Here is a 13,595-nt window from a genome sequence, read left to right as displayed (position 1 = left end):
GACAAGCGACGAGGAGGAGGCCAAGGGGCCTCGTTGGAGGTAGAGGTCACCGGCGGGGTTGCGCGGTGGTGCTCGACGTCCCTGGCGATGTGGCGCTGGAGACGAACCCGAGAAGGAGAAGGGATGGATGGAGCTCGACGGGGCGACGTGTGGGCGCCGGACCACGGGCTTCGGGCGCGAGTAGGCGCCATGGAGGAAGGAGGCCAGGGCCTCGAGGCGGAGCAGCTCCGGGGCAGAGCTTTGAGCTCGGCCGGAAGCGGCCATGGAGAAGGGCGGCGCTGAGGCAGAGTGCGCGGGGCTCTCGGCCTTGAGCGGTGGCGGAGGTTGGTGGTGCTTGCGGGGCAGCGGAGGTCGCGGGCTGGCAGCGAGGAAGAGATCGAGAGGAGGGAGAGACCATGGGGATCGAGGAGCTGAGCGAGGCTGCGGAAGGGAAGCGAGGACGAGATGGGATCCGGAGAGGAGTCAGGCAGCGGTCTCCCTGGCGGCGCTGGGAGAGATCGAGAGGGAGAGGTTCGCTGGGCCTAGGGTTAGGTGGGGTGTGGGCTGCGGCTGGAAGTAGATGGGCCAGTGGATGGCATTAGAGGCCGGCCCCGTGGAGAGGGAAAAGGCCTGGCTGGGCTCCTCTCTCCTTACTAAAAGAAAAGAGAAAAAAACAGAGATTAAGAAAGAAAAGAAAGAGGGGGTTAGGGGAAGAAGTTGGACACGCAGATAATTTTCCCGGACCCACAAAAATGTGCTTGTTCCAGGAAAGTAGAAAAGGCCATGATTGAGAGATCTAAATTCAAATCCATTTGAATTTGATTCAAATGGTCTGAATAAGTTCAAGGTAATGAAGAGTCCAAAAGTACTCAGATTTTTAGTGGAGCTCCGAAGAAAGATAAAAGAATTTATGGGCGAAGTTTGAGGAGCAAACTCGAAGAATAAAAGACATGTGATTATTTGCAAGTGTGTTCATGGGTGATTCCGAAAATGGAATATTTAATAGAGCTCCCTAATATCGGGAGGATAAGTTATAAAGAGAATCACCATGTGAATTCCCTCGATTTAAAAGGACCGAAGATCCATGCAATTTATTTAGTGAGTTTTAAAACGGGTTGCATGATGACATGATGTAATGCACATGATGCAAAGATGAAATGCAACAGACCAAACAAATCCCACGACGAAACCCGAAAACCCCGGAAGGCATCTGAAGCTCCAGTTTTGGGGCGTTACAATGGTTGACGGGAACGATGACCAGATTGGGCTTCTTGAACACTAGGCGGCAAGACGAGGAAGTCTCGTGCAGTATGTTTGGATGTTGATATTCAGGCCAAGATATTGATATTGACATTGGATGGGCCGAATTTTGCTGTTTAGATACACTTGGAATTGAGTCCACGGAATTGGCCTGAGATATTCGATGGCCCGCTCGAAAGCCCACCTTTCTATTCCCGAATTCGGAGGGGTCGAGCTAGATTTTCGTTGTGATATTCATTAACGCGCCAGCACTTACCCCATCGACCGCGCTCACGAAAAGAAGAGGCAGAGCGGCAAGCGGGAGAAGAGGCGAACAGGGCCGCGACGTAGAGCATCCGGCAGCGCGGGTCAGCCCCTCTCCGCCCTTCTCCTTCTTCTCCGTTCTCTCGGGCCGACAGATCCACTCCTCCCCCGCATACCGCCTAGTCCTCCTGCCTCGCATCACCCCACCGCCCCACCTCCTCGCTTGTCCCGCCGTCCGCCGCCCATGGCTGCCCGCTTTTCCCATCAGCGCGGCGCCCCTCCATTGCCGGATGTCACTGGAGCCTCCCCCTGGCCGCTTCTTCTTCTACCCCCTACCCCCATAGCCATCTTCCCTGTCCCAGTCCCTAACCCCATTAAGAAACCCTAAATCCCCAATCCCTTCTACTCACCACGTATGTGTCAGTATGCTCATTTATTTTTTTCCTTTTGATGAACAACAGGTTAGTGGATTGGTCAGCAGATCTGAAGGTCAATGGATCGGAGCATGGATTCCGAGAAGCCAGATCAAAGGTAACTGAAGAAAACACCATTGCTCTGCTATGCTTGTGATGGTCTGATGGTGTAGAGATGTTCTTTTTATTTTCGTTATGGTCAGATCTATTATGCTTGTTATGCTTGCTTGAATGTGTGATTTGCTGATTCATATTTAGAAATGATTGATGCCTAATTATGTAATTATTGTGTAGCTCCATAACATCAGATCAACTAGACCTGATTTCTTACATAATTGAAGAGAACAAAAGCAGAAAGAGGAAAATGATAATCTTGACAAAACTTTACTTTGAATTGGTTCTTCTCGGAATGGCATACCTTATTTCACACAGAGCACCTCGTGGAATATGTAGTTTTAGTGATGATGAGCACAAATACACACTTAGGAAGTACTTGTTGAAAGATATGTATGATGGCTCAGAAGTGGCATGCTATGATCAGCTACGTTTAACCAAAAGAAACTTTCATGATTTATGCACCATGTTGCGTGAGAGGTGTGGTCTAAGTGGTAGTGTGTATGTGTCTGTAGAAGAAAAGGTTGCCATGTTCTTGCTAGTAGTGGGTCACGGTCTGAAAATGAGGTTGCTTCGAGGCACATACAAGCGGTCTTTGGGAACTAAAAGTACTCACTTTTCCGGAGTCTTAAGAGCCATTCTATCTATGCATGGGGAGTTCATTAAGCTTCCAGATGCTAATGTTCAACCTCCCGATGATTAGTAATGGAAGTGGTTTGGTGATGCACTTGGAGCACTAGATGGTTGTCATGTAGATGTTTCAGTTCCTGTGGCTGCCCAAGGGAGGTACGGGAATAGAAAGCAAGCTGTCACTACTAACATGCTCGGTGTGGTGGACTGGAACATGAAATTTCTATATGTCTTACCTGACAGGGAAGGTTCCGCTTCCGACTCGAGAGTCCTTCATGACTCCATGAGAACTGATCGCTGAGATGCATTTGTTCTACCTCATGGTATGGCTTTTTTTCTTGGCATTTTGTTCTCTTTAATTGCGTATGTCACAACCAACCTAATTGGCTTGTTTACCAATAGGAAAATATTACTTGGTTGTTGCTGGTTCCACAAATGGGCCTGGATTTCTAGCTCCATTCAGATCCACTCGGTATCACTTGATGGAGTGGGTATCAAGTCAGCAACAACCCCAAACTGCCAAAGAGCTATATAACGTGTGCCACTCTCATGCTAGAAATGTAGTAGAGAGAACTTTTGGGTTGTGGAAGAAGAAGTGGGGTATTCTTCGCACTCAAAGTTTCTTTGATATAAAGGATCAGGTACATGTGTCCATTGGGTTTTCAATAACATGCCTACCGGAATGAGAAATCATTAATGCTTAATTAAAAAACATTCTTGTAGATTCGAATCATTAATGCTTGTTGTGTGTAACACAACTTTGCGAGGGATAGGTAGCATATGATGGACAACTTATTGCTACAAGAAGTGGATAATGAACTAGCTTCTCAGCCAACTAAGGCTGATGATGTTAACTCAATTACAAGTGTCCAAGTCACTACTGCATGGACCAACTTCAGGAACCAACTATCTACTGACATGTTTGCTGAATATGTTGTGGCGCATGCAAATTTATAGCAATAGTACGACATGTGGATTAGGAAGATGGTGTTCTTTGCTTTTGTGCTAGCTAGATGTTGGATTAGCAAGATGGTGTTCTTTGCTTTTGTGCTAGCTAGATGATGGATTAGCTGGATGTTCTCTTTTGTGCATAGCTATTGGATGGTGTGTTTTGGATATTTTGTACATCATCATTATGAGAAAGCAATTAATATAAGTTTCCTTTTTTGTCAATTGTTATTCAATTTTTTCTTTTAGCATCATGGTTGAAGAAACAAAGAAGAAGTATAGTAGAGATTACTTGACATGGACAGATGAGATGGACGAGGTATTGTTGGATGTCTTTGTTGAACATCACAACAGAGGTGATCAGGCCCAAAATGGATGGAAACCACATGTGTACACTGCTGCTATAAAGGCAATGCGTGACAAGTGTGGACTGCACATCACAAAGGACAAAAATATGTTCAAGGATGAAGAGTTTTGACAAGCCCTATGGTACGATTAGCAAGATTCTTTCTCAGAGTGGATTTGGCTGGGACTGGGTCAATAACAAGCTACTCATGGATATTGATGATGTGTGACATAAATATGTTGAGATAAAAAAGGATGCTTAATTAATTTATTCTATGTCATAAATACATGCAAGTGATTTACTTTGTATGTGTGTGCAGGCTAATCCGAAGGCGGCTTGTTAAAAGAACAAAGAAGTGAAGAATTGGGAGGCAATCTGCACAATATACTCCAAAGATCATGCAACCGGTGATGGTGCAATGACGAGTGCTGAAAGTAAGCGCAACCAATAGAACTAGACGAAGTAATCATCGAAGCCTCTCCAGAATTGCCACCAAAAAGGAAGCGAACAAGTGATGCTATCTTGTGCATGCTTGGAGACATGAAGGGTTCTTTCCATGATGCTTTGAAATCACTTGAGCCACTAGAACTGCCCAAAGTCACTCCTCGTCTTGAAATCCTTGCTGCCCCTGAAAAGATCCAAGACTTGACTCGTTCAGCCATGTTGCGAGCATATGGTAAACTCATCCTTAGTGAACGCCTATTCCAAGCGCTTATGGAGTTACCTATGAAGTTTAGGAAGGAATGGTTGTCGATGCTCAACGAGAAGAACACCATTTGATTAGTTTCAAGTGCTTATGTGTCGTTTCTTTTTTCCAAGTAATAGATATGAACTTGCTGGACTAATTACTATGTTATTGTAAAGATGGAAAACACTTGTACCATGTGCTTCATCTCCAAAAACACATGTACTTGAATTTCCTATGTTATGTGATGTTGTTGGCTAAGTGCTACTAATTTATATGTGCTGCTGATTTGTAAGTGCTGCTGATGTATATGTTGCTGTTGTTGTATAAGTGTTGATGTACAAGTGCTACTGTAGAAGTGTTGTTGCTGCTGTATAAGAGCTGCTGATATAGAATAAGTGCTTCTGTATAAGTTATGTTGTTGTATATTGGATAAGTGCATCTACTTTATAATTTCTTCCATTGTATTCTTCATATATTATCATTCAAAAAAATATTTTGCATATAATTTAGTTTCAAACATTACATCAAAGTTCATTTTTCATCATTTGACAAAATGGACAATTCCAATGTAGAGAATGACCATCCAAACAAGCTTTAGAATTGAGCCTCTCAGTCGAATTCCAAGTGACAATTCTGTGCACATCCAAACAACATAATTCATGATCAATGTCAATATCAAAGTAAATGAGATTTGATATTGGGGCCAATTCAATGCCTTGGGGTTTCCTTGAGGAGCTTAAGGTGCTTTTGGCCTATGCCACAATCTTCATTCATTGGATCGACAGCTATGTCTATGGAGCAGGCATGTGCATGTGCGTCGGCTGCAGGCTGAGCCATGCTCGTGCCGCATGCGACATGTGCAGGAACGGGTATGCAGGCACCGGCGGGGTTACCGGCAGGCGCTTCAAAGGGGAAGGGAAAGAAAATCACGAGCTTGGGCGGCGGTGGAGGCAGCGATATGGGGTCCAGTCGTAGCGTAATGACCTGAAAAAGCGATACATCGTGACCGTGGCTGCGGTGCCTCGGTTGAGTAATCACTGTTAGAAAAATAAGACACGTCGACGATGAAGACCAGTGTGTGTGCGCGCATTGGGCATGCCGAATCGTGACAAGACTGCGTGTGTGCGCCGCGTAGCTGTTGCCTAAAAAGCCAGCTGATGAGTTTGGCTAGTCCAGCCTCCAACGCTAGTGGTTAGTTCAGCTTGTTAGTTGGTTAGCTAGCTAGATGGACGGCCGGGTTGTTTGGGCGCTGTGGTGAAGCTGGACGTGAGCATGAGAATAGGGGGGTAGTTAGTGGCGTGAGTGGTGCATGGTGGTTGTGGCCGCATGCATCGTGGAGTGTCAAGTCTCTGTATAAATGGTTTTCTTTGAGTGAATGGAAAAATGATTGAAAGGCCAAAAGCACAATGTAGCTACGTGGTCACCAAGGGAGTTCTCTAGGCAAAGGCCATGTGTTCTTCTTCCTTGGTATATGGGTGTGTTTGTCAGTGTCCAGGTCTAGTGTGTTCTTGAGAATAGCCATGAGAGAAGCAAGTAGAAGAGGAGCGGCTCCGTGGAGAGGTGGCGCCAACAATCACCTCTTTAACCAATCTGGCCGGCGGAGGGTAGGGGAAAGTTGAGCTTTGCCCTTGCTCCCTCCAGTTCCCTCGTCGCAAGGTTTAGGCGCACGCCGTGTTGGATTTGCCCAGGAGGAGGAAAAAGACTCACACACACAAGCTCAAGGAAGAAGAAGATACACACACTTTGTCACACACACATAGTGCCTTTTCTCGTTATCTTCTTGTCGACCCAAACAGAACTGATTACAAGTGTATTTAAAGGAAACATGCAACACATCAACAGCAGGGGAAGCGGAGAGCTTCGCATCATCGAGCGCGTGGTCCAGTCGACCTCGGGGGACGAGCATGCCTTGGGGACGAGTATGTCCCCAGCCACAGCAGCATCTTCGTCACCGGGTGCTTGATCGCCGCGCCGAACGAGCCCTCCACCTTCTTCCTTGCCCATTTAACCTCGTATTCTCGACCGGAGGTGGATGCGCTCCGAGGTGGATGCTTGATGTATGCAAGACGATGGGGGTTTAATTGCAGTTTCTCACGCTGGCACGCTGCCCACCCTGGCGGCATCATGGCGTGCATCGCGTACGTACGTTTCAGCTTCACTGGAACCACCCCTCACAAGAAACGGAGCGACGATTAATACGATCACCACTCAATGCAAAGTGGTTATTAACCAGACAAAAAATATACACGATGGTGTGCACGGAATGGCAAATCAAGCTGAGGCCGGACGGAAATGCTCCCTTTCGCTTTTGTTTGGTTGTATTTCCCCTAGGTCGTCATGCTGTGGTACATGTCTTGTTGGTTTCACTACTCTCATCTCCCTGCCGTTTCCATTGTCACGCTACTGCATGCGCGTCCTCGGTCCGAGCGTGCGCTCTCATGATACCCAAAAAGTGCCGGATACACGCAAGTCTAGCTTGTCATCCGACGCCCCAGATGAAATGACACCTGCTTTACCTGCGCTTACCTGATGTGAACCACACGTTTCTGCTGCTTATACATGTGTTGAGGTCTTAATTTTGTGAAGTTCGTATTTTTTAAGACAATCTTGTCTTTTCTTCCCATGTATTTTTTGTTGTTAAGAATTATTGTTAATTTAGAAACAATTTTTTTAAGTTTTTCTTAAAGGTAAATAGATTGTTATTGTTAAGCATCGATCATGTTCAGTAGTCTAGGGTGTCTTATGTTTTTTGTTTTTGTAAAAATGATTCTGATCTATTATCAAAATTCATCGGAAGTACAAAGCATGCCAAACGTAATAAAACTTACATCGGGATTCCAAGACCACTATACAACCTCCAGAACGAGTCGTCGTCGTGTAGCCATCGCCGCTCCCCTATAAGAGTGGGCTTGAACTTGTCGATGACAGCCGGGAAGTCTTTGTGCATGTGCCCCTAAGGACCAACGCTCTGGAGCGGCAGTTGTCGCCGTTGAACCCTTGTATAGATCTGAAGCATCTAACATCAAATCTAGCCACATGACGAGAAACTCTAACCTTGTCCCCCAAGGAGATGGTAGGAATCTATGTCAGAGCTCCGTCGACTACGTCCAAACAGACGAACTCGAGGCGTTGGAGCTTGAAAGACAAACGCGAAGAAGTAGCAACGCCATCCGCCTGAACGCCGCACCTACAAGGACTAAATTAAAAAACCTCAATCTAAATTACAAACTGGAGCGGAGGCACCGGTATTTCCCTCACTGCCACCGGCCGCTGAAGTGGTAGGCGGAGAGGAAGCGAATCCACGGGCTCGCCGGTGAAGTGTGGAGGGAAGAGCTTGCCTTAGCCATGTTGAAACATGCTTTAGCCCCACGTTATATATAAAGCAACAACCAAACAATACACGTCTGAATGATACAAGATGGTGAGGCAACCTACATACAATGCCGATCCCAGGATACTGCCTCACGCAGAACGCAAATGAGTACACCACCAAAAGATAATAAAGCAAGATCGACTACAACGCCACGCTACGCCCTATAACACCTAAGCTCACGACAACATACTCATGAGGGAGAGTAGCGCTGAACGTCGCCGCTGCCAAGTCCACACACAAAAGGGTCTTCACTCGGAACCCTTCAACCGAGAGAGAAGCACCACGGCGGCGTCTTCAAGAAGATAGGTGTGCCCGCGAGTGTCGCTGTCGTCGGCGACAAAGCGTGGAGCATTCACCCGGAAGCTTCCCCATGCCACCACGAGGTCTTCAGGACAGGCGCAACGAGATAAGATCCCCAGGTCTGGATCAGGGCGCCACCATTGTCAAAGACAAAGCATGCCCGAGCCACCCGCTGCTACACCCCCTGCCGCCCGCACGACTAAGTGGAAAAGCCACCACCGGCGCCATTGCGCCAACTGGACAGCCCACAATACGAAGCCGCCACCCCAGCATCCATGTGTGATACACCACGGACCGTCTACATCACAGTGCCTCAACCATGGAAGGAAGAGTAAAGGTGTCTCCTTTCACTCTTTTCCCGGCATCTATCACGTAACCCGAATCGGACGCCTCCACGGTAGGTGGCATCTGCTCCTGCACACCCAGCTAGTCCCGATGGATCGGGGGAGACATAATCCCGCCACTACCGACGACCGCCGCCAAGAAAGCTCATATGATGCCATGCCTGTGATAGACAACGCCGATGTGACTGATAGAAGAGTGGTATCCCAACCACCACCAACAACTCCCGAACCTGAGCCGACCCCAATCTCACCTACCCGAAGCAACCGCACCGACCTGCCTCGGGCCTAATCTGGCCCACCCGAGCTCGAGCCCTAGGGAAAAGTCACCATCGTCGCACGTGCGGCAAGCTTGACACCACGGCTAACACCCGCCCAACCCCGCGCGTCGGCGGCTTTCTCCTAGGAGAAGGAAGACCACCGCTGCTACCCTGCGTCGTCTGCAGGAGTACAAATACTTGTGCTGCTATACCCCTCTAGAATGGCATCCCCAACCTCCCGCCACCCACCGGCCACCATCCGGCCGACATTGCCTATAGCCACAGCAAACGCCGGATGCAACCGCCGGCCCGTGTCTCCCACAACCCGGAGCTTGCGCCAGTGGACTTAGCCCCAGATCTGGAAGCCCACCGGGCCACCATGTGGGCGCCCCAAGCCAAGCCAGACCGCACGATCCCCGGTCTCGCCACGCGAGGAGGATGTGGTTCCCACCGCCGACGACGCTAGCCGGGCTTCGCCTGGCAGCGCCCCCGGCGGCGGCGAGGAGTAGGGGCCGAGGAAAGGGGGTGCGCAAGGGTGGCGGCTAGGTTTCGCCCGGCCTCCCGCGGGAGGGGAGCGGGTTGAATGGGTGTTTTATCTTTTCCCCCTGTACCGGAGTTCCCTTTACCTTAGCTGTCCAGGGTGTCTTATATTATGCTAGGTGTGGCGTCTCCTGTTTTAATGCTCGGTGTTGGATAAATAGCCAAGTGACATTCTTCCGGATGGCATTTTTCTTGACATGCCTGTATATGCCTATATGGATTTTCCCATTTGTGACTTTACTATATTTATATGAAGGGGGCGAAGAAAGCCTGTTTCAAGCAAGCACGACAACCTATCATTTGTCCGACTAATTTCTTGTGATTAAGATTCGGCGCCCGCGAAATCAAAGCGACACGCAGTCTATCTTTATTGGGACCACACTGAGATATAACCTTTTGAGTTGAGATGTCCTTGCAGCCCATGCCCATGCATCTCCGTTCGAGCGTTCCACGTGAGAGATGGCCTGCGATGTATGCCACGCCTCCATTCATTGCCAGCGAATACAAAAAACTGACTACAGCTGGTACTTTGTCTCGGGCGCATGCGATGCGTCTGTACGCAACGGAGGAGGAAACGTACGCGACGTGGCCGGAGGGTGAGCGGCGACGGTCAACCCCGCGCTGCCGAAACGGCTGTTAAATCGTCCCCGCCCCCTTCCCCTCTTCACACACAGACACAAACAGACTACTTGCTCTCTTTTGCAAATCCAAAAACCTCCGAGGCGACCATGGATAACAAGACCACGGCGACGGCGACGGCGGCGGGGGTTCTGGACAACAGGTTCGGTGTGGAGACCAAGCATCCAGCAACGGGGACGAACATAGCCCCCGAGGTACTCCATCTTTAGGCTGGCCTACTCAAGGGGAACTAGTACATTCATAGATCATCAGAGATCGTAAACTAGGAGGCACTTCAGCGATCAGCAATTGGTCTCCAGTGCTTCTGTTTAGCGCCGCAAGTCCATGTGCCAAAGTATTTTTCCCTCGCTTCACATGTCAGACCTCACATGCAGAGAAAATCAGTCATGGCCTGTTTAATATCCATGATTAGGCCATAACATGCAGACCGTGAGGGCATCTGAGCACACACTATCCTGTTCTTTGCTTGCTGCACGTACGCTTTCCCCGAGGTAATTCCATCTTGTTGGATTAATATTCAGATCTGAATGTTCTAATGATACAAGAACTCAAGCCACATCAAACACTAGGTTCGAAAAGTACCGATCTAAATTATTATATGTCAAGCAGTATATGTAAAATGGGGCACATCCATTTGATAAGTTGTATTTTCAATAATCCAGTATATGTGCAGTTTGGATAACCTTTACACCATAGAGAAGATGCTAAGATGCATCAATCTATGTCTTCCCTTACCCGCAAAAAATAAAAACTATGCCTTCTTTTCAACCACTATTAATCATACATTAATGTGTGACCTTTTTTAAGCCATTAATTAATACAAATCAAATCGTGGCTTCTTCGAGACCTCTAGTGAACGAGTACACTATGTTGGGCTTATTCACTCGCTCTTTACTATAAATTAAATTTCAGCTTCCCTTTCCTGAATGTGCGTGGGTTGAGTTGTTTGAAATAGTATTAATTAAGTACTATGAGTACCTGCAGAAAAAAGAAGAAGAAATATTATTTCTAAGTTTAATGACAGAATTTTTTGAATGATGAGGTCCTTGGGTATGAAAAAGTGTTGATATGTTCGATTTAAATGACAAGTATACCATGGTAACTACTGACTAGGCAAAGAGCTTTGCTATCCTCAAATGCATATATTTTTCTGGCCTATCGATTTGCTTCGGTTATTAGCTCCAAAACTAGTTGGATCAGTAGAAACCTTAAAAAGGTAATAATTTTGCCACTAGTAGAATGCTTCGCACACATGGAAAGTGTTACCGCACAAAACAGTTTAGGAAACACATATACTACTGAATAAATCGTTGGTACATGGAAAGCTTCACACATGTCAATTTTTTTACTAATTGCTAGATGTAATTCGTTTATTCATGAGCATTTTCTTGATATGTGTTTTGTCTTTTGTTGTTTATATTGGTATGAATGATGCATTCACTAATTCTTTTTAATGCTTAAATCTTTTACAGAATTACATATAGATATGCACTGATTGTTAAATAAATGACATGATTTTTCTAGCATCAATTTTTTTCAAAGTTAGAAGAGTCTACTTTGAATATTAATACCTGATTTAATGATATAATCTCCAAAACTTTGTTGAAATTTCACTGAAAATGAGAACCCTGATAATCTAACTTTCAATGAAATAGGTACCTCCCTTGGATTCTTTGCAGACTTCATCACACAACCTTGAAGTTCTATGGGACTGCGACAGCTCTCACAAGGAAAAAGATTACGGTGAGGGATGGTCCACCGATGAGGAGATCATGGATCGTCTGTGGGAGGCTCCGACAAAGATAACTCCATTGTCCAAGAAGAAGAAAGTAGAGTTGCAATATATGGATAACTTCACCGATGAGTTGTGTGGGCAAGATTGTAAAGTATCTAGGCTACCAAAGCAAGCATGCCGGCATGACAAAATATCAGGACAAGGATTGTCGTCTGCAAAAATATATATCAAGCATGTACTTCCAACTCCTTCGCCGGAATATAAAGCAGCAAGAGTAACCAATGGCGATCACAAGGAGTCCATCATGGATCTCTACCAAAGTGTGGACACGCTATACCGCTTTATGAGAGGTTGTGATGAGAAGCTCGAGAATCTCCACAAGAAAGTCATGGTGCTTTGTCAAGCGGTCAAGAAGGAAGTAGAGTGGCAATATGTGGAGAACTTCACCGAGGAGATGCGTGGCCCAGACTGTAAAGTGTCTGGGCTACTGAAGCAACCATGCAGGCAAGACAAGATATTAGGAGAAGGACCCTCGTCCGCAACACAATCTATCAAGCATGTGCTTCCAACTCCTTCCCAAGAATATAAAGTAACCAGAGCAACCAATGAAGATCAGTCGGGGTCCATCATGGATCTCTACCGCAGTGTGGACATGCTATACCACTTTATGAGAGATTGTGATGAGAAGCTCGAGTATCTCCAGAAAACAGTCGTGGTACTTGGTCACGCCGTCACCAACTCTTCCCTACCACCACCATCCAGGGATCAAGCATAATTTATGGCAGACGACAGCTCTCATGCTTGGTGGAGGTTTGCCTCGGTATCGTGGATGCCTATTTACTTTATCTTGCAAAAAAATGACGTCTCTCTTTAGTAGCATCTTTATTTTATGAACTTTTTATTTTGCAAGTGTGCTATCCTCTTCTTAGAAAAATTATATGGTTGTATCCATTGAGTGAAACATAATAATGATATGTTTGTGTGTTGGATATCTATATCTATATCTATATCTATCTATATCTATATCTATATCTATCTACTTCTATCTATCTATCTATCTATCTATATCTATATCTATATCTATATCTATATCTATCTATACTTCTACTAATTTGTGACTTCCAAAAAATTACCATGTTAATCAGAAAATAGGAGGCATTAATCTAGTGGGACCGAGTTATTACGGTTTAGATCTGCCGATGTAATACCCCTATTTAGTACTTCTACTAATTTGTGACTTTCAAAAAATTACCATGTTAATCAAAAAATAGGAGCCGTTAATCTAGTCGGACCGAGTTATTACGGTTAAGATCTGCCGGTGTAATACCCATATTTAGTAAAAAAAAATGAGCCATTTATCTTGTGGGACCGTGTTGTTAGCGTAGATCAAACCATAAACGCTCTGTTTGTTCAGTTCTGTCAAAAAAATTAATCCTTTGTTTGTTACGTTCCGTCAAAAGACATTTTTTAAAGGCGATGTGACTTCCTCAAATTTGTGACAAAAAAGATCGTATCTTAACTGCCATCTACTATTCCATCGATACCTCCTCCCTATTCATTCTTTCTCTCTCCACCCAAGGAAAATATTCCACCGTAACTTCATCTCTCCATTCTCTCTCCTGTATGGACTCTATTGTTTTTCTTGCCACATGGAAACTATTTCACCGAACCTTCCTCATAAATAAAAACGCTAATATGTGGACAGTTCTGATTAAACAACTTATAATGAGTATACATATAGTCTTTCTTCTCAAGAAACGACAGTGTTACATATAGTTGATCGACG

The 13,595-nt window shown here is 45.9% G+C and overlaps 1 protein-coding gene and 2 pseudogenes across 1 annotated transcript; all 3 read left to right on the top strand.

Annotated features, from left to right (window-relative positions):
- The first annotated feature begins 262 nt into the window (after nucleotides 1-262).
- LOC147961543 (uncharacterized) lies at nucleotides 263-3,596 on the top strand (annotated as a pseudogene).
- A 244-nt stretch (nucleotides 3,597-3,840) lies between these two features.
- LOC147961542 (uncharacterized) lies at nucleotides 3,841-4,713 on the top strand (annotated as a pseudogene).
- Nucleotides 4,714-10,085: 5,372 nt separating this feature from the next.
- LOC147961541 (uncharacterized) lies at nucleotides 10,086-12,783 on the top strand. The gene is made up of 2 exons (XM_087536380.1): nucleotides 10,086-10,268; nucleotides 11,730-12,783. The coding sequence occupies exons 1-2, from the start codon at nucleotides 10,164-10,166 to the stop codon at nucleotides 12,582-12,584; spliced, it is 960 nt and encodes a 319-aa protein (XP_087392506.1). The 5' UTR covers nucleotides 10,086-10,163; the 3' UTR covers nucleotides 12,585-12,783.
- Nucleotides 12,784-13,595: the final 812 nt, after the last annotated feature.

This window comes from Triticum urartu, chromosome 7A, assembly GCF_056163025.1.
Source record: "Triticum urartu cultivar PI428250 chromosome 7A, HENAU_Tu73, whole genome shotgun sequence".
Classification (NCBI taxonomy): domain Eukaryota; kingdom Viridiplantae; phylum Streptophyta; class Magnoliopsida; order Poales; family Poaceae; genus Triticum; species Triticum urartu.
The sequence above is the reverse complement of the archived record's forward strand: the minus strand, read 5'-3'. Positions and strand labels throughout refer to the sequence as shown.